The following is a 25,027-nucleotide window of genomic DNA, read 5'->3' on the forward strand; positions in this document are numbered from 1 at the left end:
TATCCAAAATATGACAAACTATTAACATTTTTTAACCTGGTAGATATGGCTAATGGTAGTCATACACATAGAAAAGCATGGGCTCAAATTATATATTTTTGTTGTGTTTAAAATTTTATACTGTTATATTTTCGTTTAAAACAAGCAACCCGTTTCGGCTTCACACGGGTGCATTGATATGACATCACGGTATAAAACTATCAGTGTTTCTTTACTAAATTGACTATGTAATATATATAAAAATATTTCTCTTGAATCACTATATCTACTAAAAAAACCGCACCAAATTCCGTTGCGTAGTTTTAAAGATTTAAACATACAAAGAATATAGGGACAGAAAAAGCGCGACGTTGTTCTGTACTATGTAGTGATATTAATTTTCATAATAATTTGCAACTTAATCGTATCTAACGGCCTAGAGCAGCTGCTCAGTACGTTGACTTTTAAGCTTCGACTCTGTCACCATCTAATAAGTACATTAACAGTCACATGTTAGAATCCTCAATCTGAAAACTTTTGAAAGATGTATTAAAACATATAATATGTTATTTTAATGTTCACTGAGGAGTCGGAAAATGTTTGACATTAGAAGTGGGTAACGAAGACGAAAGTTTCGAACACACGCTTAGAAAGCGACGAGATTGATGAATTGGTTTTAATCTCTAAGTAAAACTTTGCAGGTGTCTTCAAAGTTTATAAACTAAAATAATATGTGAGTTTTGATTAATTCTGTAGTCGCTATTTCGTAGTAGGTGTATAATTTAGCTCGACTGTCTCATAATAAGTTAAAAGGCGAATAACCCCGGGGTCGTCGATTCAAATACAGAAAATAGTATAAAATTGTTTTAATAATTCTATATTCATTGATATATTTCATTTAAACCAATATTTACACAGAATATATTATAAGCATGTGTGGTGCATGGTGGATGGATATGTAGATGACGGTAAATATCCTATTGCCTGACCTATATTAATATTGTATATGTGAAAGGAACTCTTTCTGTCTATCTATCGCTCTTTAACGAGTAAACCGCTGAACCGAATTTGATGAAATTTGGTATAAACTATGAAGCAAACTTGAACTTCAAGAATGGACATAGGTTTACACTTTTTTACCTAACACATGACAACCAACTCTCTCTCGCGAGCAAAGCCGTGGGAGAAAACTGGTTTATCTATAAGGCGAAGTTAGTCAAGTGAGATAAAACTCCTCAAGTTACGACGTACATATATACATAGATCTAAATTTATTTTACAACCACTGTGTAAAATATATTTAGATATACTATATTATTATATGCTAGTCGGTTTCTTTCGAAAGAGTTCGCTTACTATACTGTAATACTGTATTTTGTTTTATAGAAATCGTTCGTATGTGTTTTTTTACAAAACCGATGTCTTAATGGCTACCTATTATAATATGACAGAGTTAGTTAACAAACTGATTTTTAAATAAAATAAAAAAAATTGTATTTAAAATTATTCACATTTTTTATTTTTCTTTGTAAAGAGCGCTTATCTTCCTTTAAAAACTTTAATACGACGCCGCAGTAAATAAGCACAATGTAGTCCTACCAACAACAATTCCGCCAAACAATTTTACAAGTTAAATTTTTCCAAATTAGATTATCGTTTTTCTTGTCCCTAATTTGTATCGCTTATTTTATTTCCGATGTAAAATATTTTAATGAAAACAGAAGTTGAAATCCTCTTTATAAATGAAATAGAAAAGTCTTCGAGAAGTCTTCAAAGATTTTAACGATTTCTTGAGACATTGTTGCTATCGGCGTCATTCGCTGAGAGTTTTTTTTCACTAATCTAATATTTCCTTTATTGTCCTTGTATCCTTTGTTATGCAAATTTGCTCATTTACATTTTTTTTTATCAATCTCTTCTTCAATATTCTCACTTGAAATTTTAATAGAAGGAATAAAATATTAATAATTTTTCTGCCAATTATTACTAAGTTGTTAATGGACAAAAGTGAATCGAAAACAGGCATCGTCACATTCTTTCACTACAACTCCGACACACATATTATATTCGTCCAGTGTTATTATTCGTATGGTTATTGACGTTCAATATTGCACAACGACAAAAAATACGCGGTTTTAACCCTTATGTTATATATACACACAACTCATATTTCTATTTGATTAATATTTTAGAACCATTTTCTCCTATTGGATAGAGTTTTCGATGGCAACTGCACAATTATATAACTCGCTAAATATTACAGGACCAAATTCGTAGGAAACCCTTTGCGTTTTATAAACACACTATAAGCATTAGTTTCAGTTATATCTAACAAAGGAAGTCAATTTGATGAGAAGCTTTACAAGAATATCTGATCTGAGAAGATTGTCAGACCTTGTATGGCCAATCAGCAATTCTCAGAACAGTTCTGTTCCGGTTAGTTGGTTAAGTATTGGCCCAAGGTTAGTGAACATTGGTGATGCAATGAATGATTAATATTTCTTACACCAATATCTATGGGCGGTGAGGATCGCTTACTATCAGGTGGTTCATTTGATCGGCAGCCTGCCTTATATATATTATGAAATAAGAAGCAGACCATGTAAGCGCCAAGCAATATTCAGTAGCGATTCTTTGGCGTCCCAATATTTTAAATAGGTAATCTGGCATTAGTCCAAGAGCTTTTAATATATAAGCTTCTTTAAATCGTTATCCAAAAAAGAGAATACAGTAAAACTTTTAAAATAGTTGCTAGTTTTCTTCCTCATTTGGTTTTAAGTATTTTGTTTGTGGTTAAAATCTTTGTAATCGTTTATTGTTCAAAAACTATTGAAACGGTTCTGTAGAACTTCAGTTTTAGGATTAATAAAATTAAATATATGGGATATATAAAATTATTGTTTACAAGGAAAAAACATTGTGGGCAGACTACTAAGACGGCGCAGAGACGATATAGAAGAAACGACTGAGAAAGACTGGATATCATTAAAACAGAATAGGAAAAAATGGAAAGAATTGAAGGAGGCCTATACCCTACGAAGGGGTTCCTATAGTATAGTTTAACAAAAAAAAAAAACAGAAACAATCACAATGCAACACTAACATAGACAAGTATTTTCTTTTATAAAATATTTTAACATTATGAGAAATAAAAAAGGCTTTATTATTATTATAAAATTATTGTACATCTATTGGCGCTGGTGACACTTACGATCAGGTATTTGAAAGTACCCCTAACTATGGAACTTTTGGCATATCAACGGCCATAGAAACAAAGAGAACTTGTAATACTTGGTCTGATCAGGTTCATATCGGTATTATGCAATTAGCGATATTATCCCTATCTTTGCTAAAAGCATTAACTCTGGATAAGCAATGGGTCATTGACATCGTTTTATTTATTTATTCTTTATTGAATTCTAGGCAAGTAAGGGAAATAGTGCAGAGCTTACAGTAGACAAAGACACCCTCATCGTTTACAGTGATCTCTGCCGGGTAATCCCTATTATTATAAGGTACCAAGGGAACGATGGGAATAGTGTGCTACAATTAAATGATTAAACTCAAATAAAACATATTATAATCTTATGACATATGAATATGATACAGTTTATGAAAAAACTAGTTGTACCTGTGACTTGGTGTGTTTGAACATTAATTCTAAAATAAACGTAGCCTGAGTTACTTGGTGCTTTGATCCAGCTGTTCGAGAAATTACCATGGACAAACAGACACAGACAAAATTTTGAAAAATGAAATTTTGGTCTGAATGCATACTCTGTATAAATATGTACATAAGCATTTTAAGAAGCGGTTATTTCAATATTACAAACAGACCCAAATTTTAGTACATGTATAGAATATTTAAATTATTACATTACAATTAAGAAGAGTGTACGAATTCAGTTTGACTTCTTTTTCAGGTCCAAGGCGGCGACGTATAATGCAACCAAATTAACTATGTGATCGAGTAAATTGATCCACCACGATGTGTTCCTGGGTGGTGTCCGCCCTCATCATACTCTTCGCCATGGGTGAGTTTTAATATAATATGCATATATAATAACAATAATAAATAAATAATATATGAGACAACATCACATACATTACTCTGATCCCAATGTAAGTAGCTGAAGCACTTGTGTTATGGAAATCAGAAGTAACGACGGTACCACAAACACCCAGACCCAAGACAACATAGAAAACTAATGATAATCTACATCGACTCGGTCGGGAATCGAACCCGGGACCTCAGAGTGGCGTACCCATGAAAACCGGTGTACACATTACTCGACCACGGAGGTCATAATGAATCATTGTTATGATTATTGTGATTGATCATATTGATATGATATGATTGATTATATTCAAATCAAATCAAAAATCAAAATACTCTTTATTGTACACCAGTAAATAAATCATATAGACACGGTTAGGAAATATGTGCAATAGGCGGCCTTATCGCTAACACAGCGATTTCTTCCAGGCAACCTAAAGGTAGAGGAAAACAGATATAGAAAGAGGTAGGGGTGTACAAAGGAGAATACACAATAAATAAATACAGTCTAATATATATATATTATAAATATTTATATTCTATAAATGGTAGTTTCTTGTTTTTGGTGTGTTGTTCATGTTAAAAGTTGATTTTTTTTGTAGATTCCTTCTAAATAATTCATCTCATTATGAGTCAGTATAGCTGACGTACTTTGAATGATAATTGATATAACAACTACTTTATAAGAGTGCTTATAATAATACTTTACTCTAAGTTAAATTATTTCCTCCTACGTATTCTCGTTATATCTGTTTACTACAAGCATTAACCATTTCTAAAAATAGAATTCAGATAAATTATACGTTGACAAAGCAACGAACCTTTCATTTGTTTGTATCATGTATAATTGAAAACGAAGGTATTCTAGGGATGGTCGACGAATGTAACTTGTAAAACATTCAAGAGAGTTGCCAAAACTTGTCAGATCCTAACAAGGCGTGTACTTTACAAAATTTCCTTTGTTCCCGCAAATAAATGTTTTCTGGGATACCAAACGTTTTATCTCCGATAATAATTCACAACCGTGGACTCTATCCCATAAAGTAGAATAGATTTTTTTGGAACAAATACGATAGACATTACAATAGCTAAATATATTCATATAAGTAGGGCAGGACCAGTTGAGGAAAACGTGAATGGAATATGTGGATTGCGGGTTGAATAAAACCAACATTTAATGAATGTGCTAAATTTGCGACAGAAATAATTTCTAACAAAATATATTGCGGTTATATTCTGGTTTGAATGTGAGTGAGCCTGTGTAACTACAGGCACAAGGGACATAAAATCTAAGTTCTGTCTGTCTGTTCTGTAAGTGCCATCAGGAGGTCCATTTGCTCGTCCTATCTATATTATACAAAAGCAATGTAAAAAATACTAATATTGTTGACTGTGGTCTGCACTTCTGTTAAGAAGAAATATTGGTGACACTTTGGTGTATCACGATCTCCGTGGTCAAGTGGTGTGTCACCGGTTTTTATGGGTACGCCACTCCGAGGTGCTTTGATTCCCGGCCTAGTCGATGTAGATTACTATTAATTTTCTATGTTGTCTTGGGTCTGGGTGTTTGTAGTACCGTCGTTACTTCTGATTTTCCATAACACAAGTGCTTTAGCTACTTACATTGGGATCATTTTTTTTTAAATAAATCATAAATTTTCAAATCGATCAATGAACGTTTCAAGTGCAGATACATGATAATGATTCTACCATGGCCCAGAATATTGTATTGCTGTTTAAGCCTGTAGTCTTTTATATCCAACAATTCAATATCAGTACAATATCTAAACACCCATTGGAATTCATGAAGAAAGATCTTGCTCTAATTTGTATGTTAACATTTTAGAAACATAATTCAATAAAAATAATCATATTATGTCATTACACGAATAAGATCGTTGATGTTTATGCATAAGCTGAGTATACGGCTTGTCAATAAGCGCCTTAACATTTTCAAAAGTGACTACGCGAACGTTGCAAAGCCCTCTGCATAATCTAACGTAAGATTACGTCGAGTATATGACTTCCTTTTAAGTATTTATATGAAGGGTATTTCAATATCAACTTCGACCTGATATCCAATATTCTGAATAATTTGCTAAGTAGGCAACCACCTATCTATACAAATATTATACAGCTTATCGTTTAACAGCAATTGTTAGTATTTTTGTGTTCCAATTTGACGGTGAGCCAGAATACCTACAGGAACAGGAGACGTAATAGCTTGGTTCCCAAATAATCCCGTTATATGTAAAGGATAGTTCATATCCCTTACAGCACCAATGTTTATTGGCGATGGAGGCTACTAACTATAATTTGTCAGTTTACCTGCCTTTCTGATGTAAAAATCCTAGCAAAATTTAAAGTATTCCTGTAAATATTGCTAAGTACTACTAAATATTGCTAAGTTACTCTGCTAGAGGTGAAGATGAAATTCATTAGATTCGTGCAAATTTCTTGATAAAGTTTTCCTTAGCCGAGTGTGAAATTAATTATAAATACAAATCAGGCACAAAAACCATAATGCTACTTAATCTTAGAGTATAATTATGATTAATACGCTCCAGCCGCGGGACCATCGAGCATTATAAAAGTATTTTAAGGTCGATAAATGAATATTTATTAAGTTAATTATAATCTTAATTTTGTCACAATAAATTAATAAAGGCACTTCTTCAGACTTAATATTAAAAAAAATGACTACAAAAGACTTCAATTATTTACCACTTCAAGTAGTACCAACTACGTTCCAACTCACATTCCTTATTTCCCCCTCCTTAAATGGAGGTTGGGCTATAAGTCAAAACGATTATGGACTCCTTAGACAGAACTGAACCCTTAATCGAAATATAGAACCCTTATAATATTAGTACGGCGGTGCGAGAAGTCAATTTACTATTAGCATAGAAGTATGCCCATCAATATGTATAAGAAAGTTGGAATTTACCCCGATAACCCTCACGGGTTCATGCGCTCCTGGTACTTCAGTAAAATTCCAGATTATTAAACAAACATTTAATTTAGCTTCAAAGATATTTTTTATTTTGCAAAAGTTATTTTTGCAAATAAAATGTATGTAATCGTATCAAAAGTGTAGTTTTCATAAATAAAACACATTTTAAAGACATTTAAATATGAACTTTATTTCAAAAGTAATAGGGCTCACTTTGAATACTTTGGCAGACGTATAAACGTATATGTTTAATACAAGCGCCATATAGGCGCGGCGGGTGACTCCAATTTACATTTTAATTGGCGCCAGGACAGATGAAAAACCTGAAGAGAAAAAATGTTTGTATAAATAAATTTATATAAACAACAGCAATTTGGAGTCACTACAATTGTTTGGGAAATATTACCGAGTTACATTATATCGTACAATCGTAGTCATTGTGCGCGGTATTGTTTCAATTACCGTTAATGGTTTTTGTTTGATTCTTAAGCGTCTGAAGTTATATAATACCAGTTGTCGCCTGGGGCTTCGTTCGTGTTTTAGCGGTTGGTATTAATATTATGTTAGGCAAAAAGAAGACTATGTCTTTCTTGGAGGTCAAGTTTGCTTCACAACAATTTCATAAAATATAGTTCATTGGTTTGGTCGTGAAAGAGCGACAGACAGACAAATTTACTTACACATTTATAGTAATAGTTTAGATCTCTGAAGAAAGGTTCTTTTTTTAATAGATTGGCCTCCGGCTAATGACAAGCTCTTACATCACCAATGCGCCACCAACATTGGGAGCTAATGTGTGCCTTATACCTCTAATTACACGAACTCAATTAGCCTTCGAATCGAAATATAGGAATATTAAGTATAGCTGTTCGGTGTACTTGATACTGCTTTCCATGTACCCTTTGGAATATTCCCTGAAACTAGTTGATTTTTTTTTTTTGAATATTAAAGTTTTGCGGTACTAAACATTTAAAGCGTATTGCCGTAGTCAGTTTTTACTTACAAAAGCGAGAAAAGATGCGAGGTCTAGGTTTACTAGACCTAGGTAGGGCCTAGGTCTAGTTTTCTCCAATTAAAATATTTTGAATGTCTTATAGGTTTGCAAATGGGCAACCTGATGGTAAGTGGTCACTTTGGCTCATATTCGCTTGCGGTTTGGGGTGTTGGTAAGACAAAAAATAGTCTATGTCCTTTTTTGGAGTTCAAGTTTGCTTCATATCAAATTTCATCTAATTCGGTTCAGCGGTTTTGTCGTGAAAGAGCGACAGCCAGACAAGGAGACAGACAGAGTTACTTTCAAAAATATAAAATTTTAATATAGAGTATAGATTCCTTATACAACCAACTCGCAACCAACCTTAGAACCTATGGTGTCATGTCTCTTGTACCTGCAGTGTGCTCACTTATTCTTCAAACTAGACAACCACAATACTAAGTATTGCTGTTTGACAGTATAGTATGCTATCATGGGTACTTATCCAGACGGGTTTGCACACGTCTCTCCAGCAAGTAAAACACTCAAAACACAGAAAAGCAAACGTCAGATGTACAAAGTAAAGTGTATTGTAACGATATTTACTCGTACAAGTTACACAAACCCTCACGAAATGTGTAATATTACGTTAATTTAAAAACAATTAGGTACTAAGCGAGAGGAATACAATTAAACAGGAATGTATTGTGTTGTATTGTGTTTCGGAATAAAGCATTCTATAAACAATGAAATATGGCTTCATAAATACAAGGCTTCATAAATAAGGTTGGACGTTTCGAAACTCATGACTTTGTTGTTCCCATTTTGTTTTTCGTTTCCACCATTATGAGGTTTAATAAACAATGTTTGCGGACGACATTTTAGGTGATACTCTGAATGGAATTAATTAAATGCTTATTCGTTAGTCTTTTCACGTTCCAAAGTTATCTTTTTTGTCATTTGTTCAAAATCATACTTTTTTATATCCCTTGAGTTCTTAGTCTTATTCAATAGTTGTTTTCTAGATTTAAACAAACAAGATGAAAAAGAGTACCTATTGATTTTAAGTCAGTTCTTCTTATTTGAATCTACGTTTCAAAAGGTCTTCTTTAGTCTTAAAGTATTAGTTAAGTATATTTGGATTTGTTTACTTTAAACTTACTATTTTATTTAACTTAATCCAGATAAAGAGAATATTTATCAGATTTCGAATATGTTTTTATTAATTTTAAGGTTATTTTTTGTTTTATTTAGAGCATTACATAGTATGGTTGTGTTTAGGTTTTAAGGGTCAATGCGTGTAACTACAGATACAAGAGATACATCTTAGTTCCAAAATTTCGTGGTGCCTTCGACTTAGTTATAATATTAATGGCTTATATCTTTTACCTTACCAACATTTATTGCAGTGATAAATACTTACCATCATGAGGCCCATTTTCCATATAAGATGTTAAAGTTTTTTTTGTAAATGGTCTAATAAACACTGTTCAAACCTTTTTAAATTAAGTTTAAATATAGTTCTCTGTGAATGTTTTGCACGTTTATGATTTAAACAACAGTCATAGTCTGTATCATTTAGGCCAGTGAAATGTAAACAAATAATGACTTTAATTTTTTCGATTCTGTCAGTAGTTATTTCATAAACGGAAGTTAATTACGTAACAAGGTAAGCAAACGGAGTCCACTGGCGTAAGGCATGTGTATAACATAAAATTATAACTGTATTAAATCAATTCACTACATACAGCCACAAAAGACTTACTACTAGATAATGTGTGTGTATGCGTGCGTGCGTGCGTACGTGCTTTTGTGAGTGGGTGCGTGCATGCGTGCGTGTGTGCGTATGTGTGTGTGTGTGTGTGTTTATTTTATTTTAATTTCGATGTTTAAAAATTAATCACATTCATTATACTAAGATGAGCTAACAGGAAATTTGCTCTAGTTTTGCTTTTGTATTTATAAGAAAATCCAAAATATAAAAATATTTTTTTAATGTTGTACATCTGATAAATATTAATATCAAAGTACTTGTTATTCAAATTACAGTAAAAAGTTTCGTAACACAATATATCTTGTTAATATTTTATTAAATTATTGCTTTTTCAAAGATTTGCTTTTTGAATACGGAAGAACATTATCTGAATAACTTCGAAGATTGATAGCTGCGATTTCTCAAAGTTTGTCAATTTGATATTAGATCGTGAGAGCCAAGAATTGAACCCTGATATTTATCTCTTGAATATTTTTGGTATGACGCCAAAAAATTAGGATTTGGCAACACTAGAATATTCGAAAGCATTAAGAAGTCCATGGTTAAGATCGATTCCGACTCAACTTACCTTAATTTTACTCAAAATTTGAATGTTACATTCGATCGAACCCTGCCCTACCCTTACTAGGGATCTTGACAGAAATATCAGCATTGTGGATTTTACCACAAATAAGCATTCCGAGATCATTTATTTTTGGTTTGACTTGATTTCCATTTCCCATTTGTAAATTACTTAACGATATCCTAAAAACTTTGAAATCATATATATTTTAGTGTTCAATAGGAATATGATTCTGCAATCATTTTAAAGCATGATGTAGTAAGAGCGGAGGTCTGATGTAAGGTAGACTATGTAGTTTTCTATACCCTAACGTGTATGAAAGTTTTTACGATAATATGTCATACTAGTTGTGCCCGCGACCTTGTACGCGTTTGAATATAAAAAAAATTGTACTCTAAGTTACTCCTTATCAGTTATCGGCCAGTGAAAGTCCCTTCAAAATCGGTCCGGCCGTTCCAGAGATGTAAAAAAATGTTATATTGTAAATGTTGTTTTGATATGTGTACCGTATATATAATACATACACATGCATTGAGTAAAAAAGGGCTAGTGTAACTACAGGCACAAGGGACATAACATCTTAGTTCCCAAGGTTGGTGGCACATTGACGATGTAAGGAATAGTTAATATTTCTTACAGCGTCATTGTCTATGGGTTATGGTGACCACTTACCATCACGTGGCCCATATGCTCGTCTGCCAACCTATACCATAAAATAAAAAAATAAAAAATTTAATAATACAAAAAGACACTTCAATTTTATTATATGTATAGATGAGAATCAGTTCAGTAGTTATTAAGACGTGAAAGCGATATTAAAGACACAAAATCACTTGATTTTATCAATATATTTTATGGTTCCAAATACAAATAAGTAACGTAGACGGGGCTTGTGGGGGTTAATATTTTGTACCAATATCTCTTTTACTGTTATTCTATAAAGCCTTAATAACCTCAAACGGAGTTTTCATTAACCGATGTACTGAAAGATACAAAGTTGCTCGGTATCTTGTTTATATGCTAATGCGTCGTGCGTATAAATTTATCGAATGTTATCCGATTTTATATCATAAACTAGTGTCGTAAGGAATACAATCCTCTGGCATACACGACTCTTTAGAGCACAACGAGATTACATCTTTTTCTTTTTGTTTTCGAATTTAATTTTAAGATGTATTACGGCAGTTATTTAAATTTAAACTGAATGGATGGTTCCTGATCCGCGTTTCAGTTACCACATCCATTTAAACTATCTATAATTGAAAGAACTCGTTGCACAAATCCTTATTTACGACCTTCCATTACATAAAATTAAGCTCGCAAACTCGTGAATCAAAATTGCTAGAAACAGCTTTCTTGAACAAAGTTTTATATTTAATCATAAATACTATATACAGATTAGCCCTCCCACTTCCTACCTAGAATCCCAAATTTCCAACAATCCTTAACCCTTTTTAGTGAACACTTATGTCACGACCAAAATAAGTCAAATTTCAAGTCAATTGATTCGGATTATAGTTTTGGAGTTTTGAGGCCGAGTTATTTCCATTACATACACTAGTAGTCGCCCGCGGTTTCGCTTTCGTTTTAGAGTGTTGGTTGTCATGGTTTTGGTAAAAAGGATCCCTATGCTTTCTTTATTTATACAAATCATCACCCCCTATATTATGACTTTAGGAGTGGAATTGATCAAAATCCTTTCCTTCCTTCTCTTCCTTTTTAACGGACGCCGACGTCATAACATCTACCTGCATGCCAAATTTCAGTCTGATCCATCCAGTGGTTTGGGCTGTGCGTTGATAATAATAATAAATAAATAAATATGAGACAACATCACATGTATTACTCTGATCCCAATGTCAGTAGCTGAAGCACTTGTGTTATGGAAATCAGAAGTAACGACGGCACCACAAACACCCAGACCCAAGGCAATATAGAAAACTAATTATATTTAAATAAAACTAATTATAACGGATGAATCGCGTATATTAATTATTTTTAAACATCCCGACGTTTCGAGCACTTTGCAGTGTTCGTGGTCACGGGTACATATACGCGATTCATCCGTTATAATTAGTTTTATTTAAATGTGTAATAATCGCGAAAATTTAAGACAACATTATGTTAAACTAATGATAATCTACATCGACGCGTCGGAATCGAACCTAGGACCTCGGAGTGGCGTAGCTATGAAAACCGGTGTACACACCACTCGACCATGGAGATCGTCAAAAGATCACTATGTCGATCAGTCAGTCACCTTTGAGTTATATATATTTAGATAGTTTATATTTTAAATATACTGTATGAATTAGTTACCTTTCTGAGCTCAACATCTAAGTTAGTGTTTATCTTTTCTTTAACGTTACAATATCATATTCCATTAGCCCAATTACTAACTAATGGTGCGGCGCACGCAATAACTTACTCGCTTAGCTTTCCTTGTCCAGTCCATACCAGCAAATTATGGACTTTGTCTTCATCGTATAAATAAGCTCATAAAGTTTTCCTCTGTATTCCTTGAAATTCGTAATTATAAAATAATTTTACTGATACGTTTCTTAAAACTGAACAATTTTCCAGATACTCTATCACTTAAGATTAAGTTTATTATATTACAGTTTATTTTATTTTAATAATTATTTTATTTATTAATAAACTTAGTCTTTCTTAAATCTTAAGAAAGTCAATAAATTAAATGTGAAGTAAAATATAAATTTATCATAAACTGACAATTGGAACAGCCGACAAGAAATGTATCCCGCATGAAATTCATAAAAAAAGTAAAGTAACAGCCTGTAAATTTCCCACTGCTGAGATAAGGCCTCCTCTTCCATTAAGGAGAGAGATTGGAACATATTCCACCACGCTGTTCCAATGCGGGTTGGTGGAATGCACATGTGACAGAATTTCGATGAAATTAGACACATGCAGGTTTCCTCACGATGTTTTCCTTCACCGCCGAGCACGAGATGAATTATAAACACAATTAAGCACATATATATAGTGGTGCTTGCCTGGGTTTGAACCCGCAATCATCGGTTAAGATGCACGCGTTCTAACCACTGGGCCATCTCAGCTCTATGAAATTCATGGCATATTATTATTAGCCCGGCTATATTAATATAGTACGGTAGATCTCATTATATCAATATTATGTTGATGTATTACATTCAGATAGATCTCATAATAATATGATAATAAACGAACTTAAATAAATAATATTTTGTTTTGATATTTTTTGTTTTTATTGGGATTTCGTATCCAAATAGTGAAACCTATTACTAAGACTTTAGTGTCTGTCCGTCCGTCTGTCTGTTCGTCTATCACCAGCTGCTCTTTCTTGTTCAATACGAACAGGCAACAGGAAGTCACTTCAAATATTCACAATACACTTATTTGTATTTTTACTTTAGTAATTGATAATAAACTAAAATTAAATAAATCTTTAAGGGCTCTAATCTAATGAAGCTTTAAGCTCCCATACAGAAAACGCCATCTATTTGTCCTTTTTTTGCTCGATATCAATATATGTGTGTATTTACAGTCTTTTACATAATCAATCGTAAGGAACCCTTCTTGTGGGAGTTGGACTTGCGCTTGGGCGGTTTTTAAAACCATATTTCATCCATCATAACGTCGAACTTTCAAATAAATTGAATGAGTAAATTTTGTGAAAAAAAAAAAAACGAAACATAACTCTGTAATAAATTATAAGTATCTATCGACCAGTCTCGGCTTGCGAAGGGTGGACATATTTTATTTTTGATTCTTTTATGCGACATTTCTAACGGTGGTCGTTCTATTTCAACTTATGTACACAAAAACCTGATTAAAGTACGAGTATATACCTAACCCTTCTTTATGAATCTCTCTGCCTATTAGTGAAAACCGCATGAAAATCCGTTCAGTAGTTTTGGAGTTTATTACGAACTAACAAATAGATAGACGCAGCCGGGGACTTTGTTTTGTAATGTAGTGATTGGATGTATAATTTCTATTTGGGGCGAAACAGGCTCAATCTTCTTAACAGCCTGTATTCGGCGCTTCTATTGTAAATGATACTATGAACAGTGAACATGTCTAAAGCTAATTGTGAACAAGCATCTGTGAGGTGAGAACTGACATTGTTCGTCGGAGACATTAGATAACATTGTCAGCTTGTTCTACACGGCGCTGGTACGCATTTGACAAACGAAATTGATGTATATCGCAATCAATACAATGCATATCCACATCCATTTTCTATGTTAGAAATACTCGTGTTATTGGCTCTTATATTCTCTACTATTTTTTTAGAAATAAATAGGTGGTTGGGAAAATATGCCGCTTAATGGTAAACGGTCATAACCTCCCATCGAAAGAAATCTTAACCATTTCGTACAATTCCTTTGCACATCTAATGTTGGGAGTTATGATGTTTTGTCCAGTTAACTTGTAGTTGCACTGGTTCACTAATCATTCAAAACATAATGCAGGAGTATTGCCATTTGACGGTAGAATTATTTTGGCTTGCTCATCTCCTTAATATCAAGTCCCTCCTATATCTTATATAAAAGGGTGTATTGCGCCATAATGTAATTTCAGTGGTGGTACTCTTCGTATCTTTATTTAAGCGGTTAATTATTAATTATTTCTTTTTTTTTGACAAAATAGGTACATTGTTTTGGCAATAGAATGCCGAATAATTCAGAATTAGTTTGTCAAATATAAATTATCAAGTGTATAAATTTATCGAATTTATCGATTTTATATAATAAAAAAGTCTTGACTAATAATCCGGAGGTCGGAGTTCGATTCCCAGTACGAGAAAACCTTTTTTTTTTCATGAAAGGTCTAGCCATAATGCTTCCACTGGTGATAGGCTGATTCGTTTTTTGTTCAAAGGACCGGAATAACTATTCAACCAATAATGCTATAATATAGAAACCATTGCATGCGATCAAGATTTATTTTGTCATCGGTTAGTTTATTTTAGTTTATATAAATAAATAGTGAACAATAAGTATTATTGAAATACAGAGAAAACAGGTGGATACAAACAAAAATTAATAGTTCAACTCTTATTCTTCACAAATTCGATTATAGTTGAATGCATCTGTAAATGAATGCCAGGTTACAGTGGCGTTCATTCCGAAACAAAGACCACAAAACATCGACGCCACGCGAACACGATCCAGGGTTGTCACACACCTTAAGAATTTAATTTGTTAAATTTTGTTAAAAGCTATAATTTTCTGTGTTATCTGTTGTTGTTGGCTTAATATCGTATAGGGAATGTAACAGGCATCTTCTGAGGATTGAAAGTTAAGATTAAAAAAATATGTACACCAGTATTTTATTTCATATAATTTCTATGTTGGCAGTTATTGTATTCTCAAGCCTTGGATAATAAGTCGTTGTTTTGATCCTCCGTCTGAGCTATCTTAAGTCGTGTCAGATTGCCCTCTCATTAGAAAGTGAGAGAACGTAATATACCGGTGGCTGCGAGCTAATACAGACAGATAATTATTAGCACACAAAGACACCATAAGCCACTAAGAGATGTACTCTTCCCTAGTTAATTGGCCTTTAACATTTATATGTCGAAATAGTAGTTGATAAATAAAGAAAATCATTTTGTATCGTCTTAATCTACTTAAACTAAGAACTTGAAAATAATACTTTTTGGTACGTTTAAAATATATTCACTTGCTTAATTATTTGCATTGCTCTTTCGCTTTTTCTTCTTAACAAAACCGTTTTCATTGAATGCCAACCAGTAAAGATATCAAGTGGCACACAACATTTGACGAATCCCCTAGTTTTTTCCCTCTTATTCCATGTACCCTCAGGGTATAAGGGTTCTTACAAAAGACGTTGAATCTATTCAGTATTGAGTAAGAGATTATGTTATATAACGAAATGATCATCTGTTGAGTTAATAAATACCAGTAAGGCAAGAAAAAAGAACGAAATATTTCTTTTTTCAGCAGTTTATATACATACATAACACAATGTATGTACGTATATATTGTTCAAAATGCAGTTTTATTCCTAAAAGAATTATTTACCTAAGTTTGGTAAAAGCAAGGTAAAAACGTTAGTATGTATTTTAAGGAAAAATAATTTACTCAAATACATTACTACAGAGTTATTTATTTAATGCTTATTGCCAAACTTACCTATATATTTATGTACGGGAGACGACTTAGTTTTACTATCAAGTGTGTGAACAAAATAAATTACTTCATTCTAAGTAACCAAATGATTCTGTGGAGTTGCTCCCTTAATTTATAATAATTGTTATTGGCAATGAATTATTACATTTTTATTAATACTTAAAATGCGCTTCTCTCAAGTCAAAATGCTATCTTTTTAACACATCTTTTCTTAGGTTTAAATTTGTCTGGAATTTTAAAACTTCTTGTGTTTGAATAAGCTGATAAATGCTGTATAAAAAATGTTGGTTTTTTTAAACTCAAATTAAAGATTTACCTTTTTTTTTAAAGATTATAGTAGCACTATTTTAGTAACAGTTCATCAGCAACCCTGCACACAGCATCATAACTCTCTTTAACTGTTCCTATTGAAACAATAGCGGCTCTGTGTTTCGTATATTTATGTGTAAATATTTTTAAGCGCCTGAAATCCTGGATATATTTTATATGAACTTTTATGTACTTTTTATTATAAAACCATTGCTAACAATATACTTAATTAATTGGAATTATTTATACATTTGAATAAGCGTCACACTTAGTTATTTTGTATATGTAAGGATTTCATTTATTTTAGACGTCAATCCTAATTTTATTCATTCATCCGCCTAGATGGGAAGAAAACGTAATGTAACTTACGTATCAGATGAAACGTGATAACGAGTATCAAACCGGATTTGAAAATCGTAATGAAATCAGTGGAATTGTCCCATTTTTTAATTATGAGAGTTAGAAAATCCTAAAAAAACTTGGTGGTGTTCAATGGGACTAGCCAGTTTAAATAGTTTAGATTCATCAGTTAGTTGTTTAATTATCAATATTGGTTGCAAACTAGTGATAAATGGAATATTTAATATATCTTACTCTCAAGCGATCCATTTGATTTAAAAAAAAACAAAATAAATTTTATTCAAGTAGACTTTTACACGCACTTTTGAATCTTCTTTTAATTATTAAGTGAAGCTACCACAGATTCGAAAAGTTTAAGCAAAAGATTATACCGAGAAGAAACCTCAAGAAACTCAGTAGTGACTCTTTTTCAACATTTAAAAATACAGTCATATTAGTTAAATACAATTATATGTATATAATGTATCCTGCCTGGAAGTCAGCGGTTTTAACTTCACGCTTTTTTATCATCTATAATAATTATGTTGTACTATAATAATTTGTTGCTATTTTGTATCATGCTAAACGAATAAATAAATAAATAAATAAAATAAAATCTTGTATCGATATTATTCGATTCCTTTTTTAAAAAAAATATTTTTTACAAACGATTTGTATTTACGAAATGGCAAAATTAAAAATGTCTGCGGAATTTTATTATTGAAACGAATACCTTGCCCCAAGAAGGATTTATTGAGTTTGCGGAGTCGGAAACTTGGCGTTATAAGCTTAGTAGTCATTATCACGAATTTTATCAAAGTGATCAATGTTACTGTGAATATACATAATATTGTTGTAAATATAATATTACGACGCAACAGTGAGTATTCCTACTTTGTTAAAAAGATCCCGTGTCTCTAGCTCCAAGATTATAAATAGACCGCATTGCTCTCTTTTCAACCGACTTCCAAAAGGAGGAGGTTATCAATTCGTCTGTTTTTTTTTTTTTTTTTTTTTTTATGTTTGTTACCTCATAACTTTTCACTGGGTGGACCGATTTTGATAATTTTTTTTTTGTTTGAAAGGTAATGCTTCCCGTGGGGTCCCATTTTTTTAAAATTTTTTTTCCGATGATGGTATCCATATGAAAACGACGTAAGTCTTAAATTTGCATTATGTATATGCGCGACAAATAGGTGAATAACTGAAAATCACGTTAATGAATTTTGATAATTCTTTTTTTATTATAAAATATATACCTTAAGGGTAATGTGGTGAAAGTTTGGTAAGGTTTTGAGCACAGGATCTATGACAAACTAACGGAACGGAAGGGAACGGAACAATTCTGATACTCAGTCGAATCTTTTATTTATAGGTTATTTGGATATTTGAGTCACCTTCCATAATGTGGTTATGTTATATAATCGTAAATCGACTTTTAAATAGTCTAATATTTTTCATTTCATTTTACCTAGGAGGACTCTCAAAAATATGTTAAATATGCAATTATTTTCATTACTTTTTAGTGCATTTTTATTTGTTTTAAAATAGTGTTTTGTTTGAAGTCGGTTTTTCTTTTTGTTAAAATTTTATTTATGTAAAATAAAGACAGATACATATGAATAAAAATTCTTTAGAAATATAACAAATTAACAGAAACACAATTATTTTAATCATAAAATATACTTTACAATACATAAACCAGCAATTATTTTAATCCTTGCACTAAAACGAATAAAATTTAATACAATATGTTTTGCCAATATTGTATTGTTATTGTTTTGTATTCTTGCAAAATGTCCGCTAAATTGGCCTATGCGAGTGATTTATCAGCAATATTTGATCCAGGCAAGCGAACAGGTGAAGTTAAATAAAAGCTTCTAAATAATCACAAATCAATAATCGCGCAAGCTAAATTTAACATTTAAATAATCCTTGTATTCCAAAAAGGTGGCCTTTTGATAACGACTAGTTGTAAATTATTATATAAACGCTATCTAAAAAAAAGTAACGTAACAGCCTGTAAATTTCCCACTGCTGGCCTAAGGCTTCCTCTTTCATTAAGGAGAGGGTTTGGAACATATTCCACCACGCTGTTCCTGCGAGTTGATGGAATGCACATGAGGCAGAATTTCGATGAAATTAGATACATGCAGGTTTCCTTAAGATGTTTTCCTTCACCGCCGAGCACGTGATAAATTATAAACACAAATTAAGCACATATATACAGTGGTGCTTGCCTGAGTTTGAATCCGATATCATCTGTTAAGATGCACGATACGTTAACTATTGTTGCACTATAATAATCTGAGTGAAAGGTAAACTGACGTGACCACAGAGAGATCAGGACACGCATGATCAGCAACTATACAAGCTTTTCGAGGCACGAGGCACTCCGGGCTAAACTCAGAACTCATTAACATAAACGCCCAATTTTGCTTATTGCCTCTAACCGACCCCGGACTTTATCTATATCCTAAGCTATAACAACAAAACTGTTCACTCTTAATATAAACAGTTAAAATAAATATTAAAGTAAGGCAACAATCTGCTTTGGAATAGCGTGATACTCAAAACCTTTTACTCTGAAAAGTTGGGAAGGCTTCAGTCCAGCTGTGGTTCATTTCCGGGCTGTAAGTTTACAATAAATATGATTAATTTATTTTAAGCGACTCGATACTCGCGACTGCATCCGCTTGAGCGTTCGATCGGATTTTGTTACCAAATTAATGTTTAATTTTTTGCCCATTATTAATCTAAGATAAAAACAAGCAAAGCCAGTAAAGTTCCGAAATCGGTTAAGTCGTTTTTGAGATTAGCAGAAACAAATATACAAAACGACAATTTTAATTACTTTTTTTTATAAGCTCCGTTTATTTAAAATGCGTTAAGTAAAAAGCTATAAATTTGAAATTACAAAGAGATTCTTCAGTTTTACTCATCATTACATCGTATAAAATAAAGTTGCTTACTGCTATCTGTCCCCATGTATGCGTAGAGTCTTTGATGCGGTTTTTAATAGATAATGTGTTTCGAGAAGATTTTTGTATATATAAACAATTTTTTTTATTTTTTTTTATGGTATAGGTTGGCGGATGAGCATATGGGCCACCTGATGCAAAGTGGTCACCATCACCCATAGACACTGACGCAGTAAGAAATAGTAACTATTCCTTACATCGTCAATGTGCCACCAACCTTGGGAACTAAGATAATATGTCCCTTGTGCCTGTAGTTACGCTGGCTCACTCACCCTTCAAACCGAAACACAACAATTCTGTTTAACATTATATTTTTCAAACATATTAGGAGTGTCTACTGTAATGTCATAAATAAACAAATTCTGTAGTATATTATTTAAATATCAGTATTGCACTCTTGCGTAGCCGGGGCGGTTCGCTAGTTATTTATATAAAAAGGCTAAAAAAAACGAAGCTAATTCTTTTACTTATAACGCAATGGCACGAAATATTAAAAAAATGTTGAATACCACGTTTTTTGCATGAAATTCTCGTGGGAACTTTGAAATAATATCATAAACGAGTCAGCACTCCCGGGGACGGTACGCAATCTTGAATAACTTACGGCACTTGTAAAAACTTGTACTGCCCATTCGGACTCGAGATACGACTTGCGGAACTACTTGGCGCGGCAAACGACGAATTTCGTGAATTATTACGCGTTCAGATCGTCTATCAAATTTTACGGCTAATTACTACAAAGTTTTGATTATTTTGTGACTTATGTTATGGATTCATTACATGGAAATAAATATTTTAACTGTTTGTAAGTCAAGCTGTTACACGTTACCTATTAAAAATGGCGGCTTCGCGGACGATCAATGGTCATAAGTTCAATTCCAGTTTTTTCATAACAACGTGTTCAGTTTCTTATAAACTATGTATTTATTTAACATCGATTAATTCGAATTTAGAATTACATTTAAGATTTAATCTAAATATATTTCGTCGCAATTTTCGAGAGATGATTTTGCGTTTCTTAATTGTGATTTTTTTTGTTTTTATTGTTACCTATCTCATTTTTTTTCACTGACTAGCTAATTTAGCTAATACATAATTGTGATAATTTAATTACAATGTAAAAGTGCCGAAGACACAAACATATGTATATACGATTTAAAATTTGGAATTCAAATAATATTAAATTACGTAAAATTTAACATATACAAATAGTAAAATCCTGGAAATGTCTCGCTTTTGGCCTTATTTAATTAAGAGTTCTTATCCCTTTGCGCTGTTACAATGTATGTCGGTGTATGCACACGAGGTGACACTGGTATTGAAACACTAGTGGTATATTTTAGATGTTCTCTTTTACACAACCTATATTATAAATGCGAAAATAGCGCTGTCTGTCAGCTCTTCAAACTTCTTCTCTTTCTTCAATTGATGATATTTGTCATTGCGATAGGTTGAGTTCCGGTGAATGATTTTCTCTTTCGAAAACGATTTTTACAAACCACGGCTCTGGAATTTTCAAGAATAGAGCGTACTCCTTCCTTAAAGGCCGCAACACGCCTGCAACCCCCCGCTGTTGCAAATGTCCTTAGCGGTGGTAATCACTTTAAATCAGGTGATTCTCCGAATCGGGTGTTGCCTAGGCGGTGGTAATCATTTTAAATCCTCCTGTTCGTTTGCACCTATAACATAAAAAAATATAAGCTACATTTTTAATTCTTTCTATCACGAGGGTAAAATGAGGGGTAATTGTTTCTGTGCCAGAGGTCATGTTTTAGATTATAGGTGTGGGTCCAGCTAGTGTATAATAAATATAGTTAAACGTGTGTAGTATAATATCGCAGCTTAATATAAAATAGGATACTTACCTAAGTTGTTGTACAAGAGACGAATCACATAAAAGTTTATAATAAAAATTGTTTTCCACTTGCAATGCAGTTCCAAGCAGTTATTACAAGATCAGGGCAAAGTTCGTGATTGCGACGCACGAGAAGTAGTTAAACTGCAGTTGAGAAAAAATGCTCGGAATTTTCATCCGCAGCCTCACAAACGATTTCCAGATTAAATCCAGAATATTATTGTTTATCGCTGAACTTTGAATTCTACACATTCCCTCCTGCAAAAAAGCCTCTTTTATGTACACGTATATAATTATTGTTAATGCGTATATGCTACTAAGTTTAAAATACTGACCTAATTTTTGTATGTGTTTTTGTGCGGATAAATTATATAAAATTGAACAAGACCCAGATCAAGAGAAGAGATGGTACAGTCCTAAGACCACATTAATATTTCGATGATTGTGGCTTCAAATCCAAGAGTACATGATCGTTATTTTAAGGCTTATGCACAGTGGGTAGCACTTTTCAGTAGTTGTTGTTTGAAAGTGAGCCAGTGTAACCACAGTGACAAGATTTGTTAATATTTTAAAGTACTAAGTTGCACAATTGGTTATTCACCTACCAATGCTATAAGAAATGATCCTATCGTAAAACTAAATAAAAAGATGTTATGCCTCATTTTGGTTCCAATCCACTAATATATATTTTTATAAAAATAAATAAGAAAACTCGAGACAATTGTTATGAAAATTTAAAATATAAAATCTATATTAAAAGTTAACTATGTGATGAATATTATTATAGCTCTATTGGAAAATATTCCGTCAATTAATTTAATTTTTAACCAACATAGCGGGCAATGAATTGAATTATGTATTTTATTATATTGTGTTAATTATACGCATCACATTCATAATTGGGATTGAATTAAGTCAAAGCTTTTAAGTATTTTTTAAATATAATGTTAAACTACACTAGCTTTAAATAAAAAATATAACATTTACTTATATTTTCTACTCCTTTATTAGTATAAAGGAGTAGAAAATATAAGTAAATGTTATATTTTTGTAATGTTGTTGTTTGTAATCGTAGTATAATAGTTTATACTACGATTACAAACTAGTAGAAGTCCGCGGCTTCGCTTGCACTTAGGGTGTTGGTTGTCATGTGTCAAGCAAAAAAAAGTAGGCTATGTACTTTCTTGAGTCGTGATGGCCCAGTAGTTAGAACGCGTGCATCTTAACCGATGATTGCTGGTTCAAATCCAGGCAAGCGCCGCCGATTTATGTGCTTAATTTGTCTTAATAATTCATCTCGTATTCGGTGGTGAAGGAAAACATCCTGAGGAAACCTGCATGTGACAAATTTCATAGAAATTCTGTCACATGTGTATTCCATCAATCCGCATTGGAACAGCGTGGTGGAATATGTTCCAAACCTTCTCCTCTAAGGAAGAGGAGGCCTTTAGCCCAGCAGTGGGAATTTACAGGCTGTTGTTGTTGTTGTTGTTGTTATGTACTTTCTTCGAGTTCAAGTTTGCTTCATACCAAATTTTATCAAATGTAGTTCAGTGGTTTGATAGAGCGACCGACCGACACGCAGATGTGTATCTCATGCACTACAGAAATCAACAAGGCATCGAGCAAGAATAAATTTGCCACTGCTGGGCTGTGTCCAGGAAATTAAATGGAGGGCTTACGTCTAAGACCGCAGTCTTTAAAAAACGACTTAGTATTTACAGCGATATAGGTAGGTACGATTAGAAATATTGAAAATAATCAGTTAATACAGAAAATATCTTCAAACTTCGATTGCGTCATCGCATTGAGCTACATACTGCGATTAATATTGAATTTGTCCCAAAATAGCATGGTTCAATACTCGCCGTCCGTCCTAGATATTTCGCAGAGTAGTATAACTCGAGTGCTAAGTTCTATGGAAATCGGATTATTGGGAACTCGAGAGCCTGTTCAACATCTTGTTGAGAAATGTCCATAGCTAATGTCTTAATGCTGTTAGATAGTCTTCATAAAATGTCCGAAACATTTTACACTAAAAGCTTTGCCAATATTTTTTTTATACCAACAACGACACTGTAACTGATACTAATAAATGTCTCAGCTGAGCAGAACCAGTTCTTTACTAAATTCGATTTAACATGCCTTCCAAGATCATGAAGATCTTCTCAGAAAAATGAGAGAGTCCCAAAATAACTTTAATCAGTACTAAATCCCTCTTAGTCCTTGTGAAACATAACCTTTGAGGACTCCAAAAATTGATATACCAGCTTATGGATATCCCTGACTACTTTTGCTTCAGATAAAGTGACAATAAACCTCTTAAAGAACTGAATTACATCAACGTAATCTGTTATATCCCTACGACTTATCCTTAAAGAGTAAAATCTATAGCTAAAGCACTGCTGTAAATTAACACAATGAAACAATTGCATTCTGATCAAGCACTTTAAAGCGCTTAATAATACTATCGATACGTTATTTACATCTGTTATCTTGAGTAAATCACTAATGAGTTACTGCATTCACAGCAGCCGGCAAATCAGTACGGCTGGCGAATGTTTGAAATGCAAATACCACGTTATATCTGCTTGCATTAAAGCGCCTCTCGGTGTTAATTCGACAATCTGTGTTCAGTTGTACTCGTGCTATTACGATCTATCTATACTGAAAGAGCTCTGGTTATTGGGGTCGTACATAAATTAAAGGCTTTGTGGTTTTATTTGATAACATATTGTTAGTAAATATTCTCTGTTATCTATTTAACGTTTAAGTATGCATATGTCTTCGTAAATTCGCATAACCGTAAAAGCGAAGAATAAGAGTGAAGATATAATTTTTAAACCAGCTATAGCCCACGACTTTGCTCGCACAGACGTTGATTATATTACAGAAACGCTATTTATTCGTATATCTATTCATTTTTAATCAGTAACCCAAAAATAAAGTATCACGCTTCTAGCTTAAAAATTACAGATTTCGACATAATTTTCAACTTAACTTTCACCCCCTTAGGTGTAGAAATTTTAAAATTCCTTCCTCAACAGAAGACGCCCTTATCAATAAAACGACCCTACTCACCAA

At 32.7% G+C, this 25,027-nt stretch overlaps 1 protein-coding gene across 1 annotated transcript in view; it reads left to right on the forward strand.

Annotated features, from left to right (window-relative positions):
- LOC124530229 (Down syndrome cell adhesion molecule-like protein Dscam2) overlaps positions 1-25,027 on the forward strand; it is a 236,252-nt gene that overhangs the window by 13,046 nt on the left and 198,179 nt on the right. Inside the window, 1 exon segment of the mRNA XM_047104284.1 lies at positions 3,903-4,013. Coding sequence (XP_046960240.1) covers positions 3,968-4,013 — 46 coding nt within the window. The 5' untranslated portion in view covers positions 3,903-3,967.

The sequence above is a fragment of the Vanessa cardui genome, chromosome 1 (genome assembly GCF_905220365.1).
Source record: "Vanessa cardui chromosome 1, ilVanCard2.1, whole genome shotgun sequence".
Lineage (NCBI taxonomy): Eukaryota > Metazoa > Arthropoda > Insecta > Lepidoptera > Nymphalidae > Vanessa > Vanessa cardui.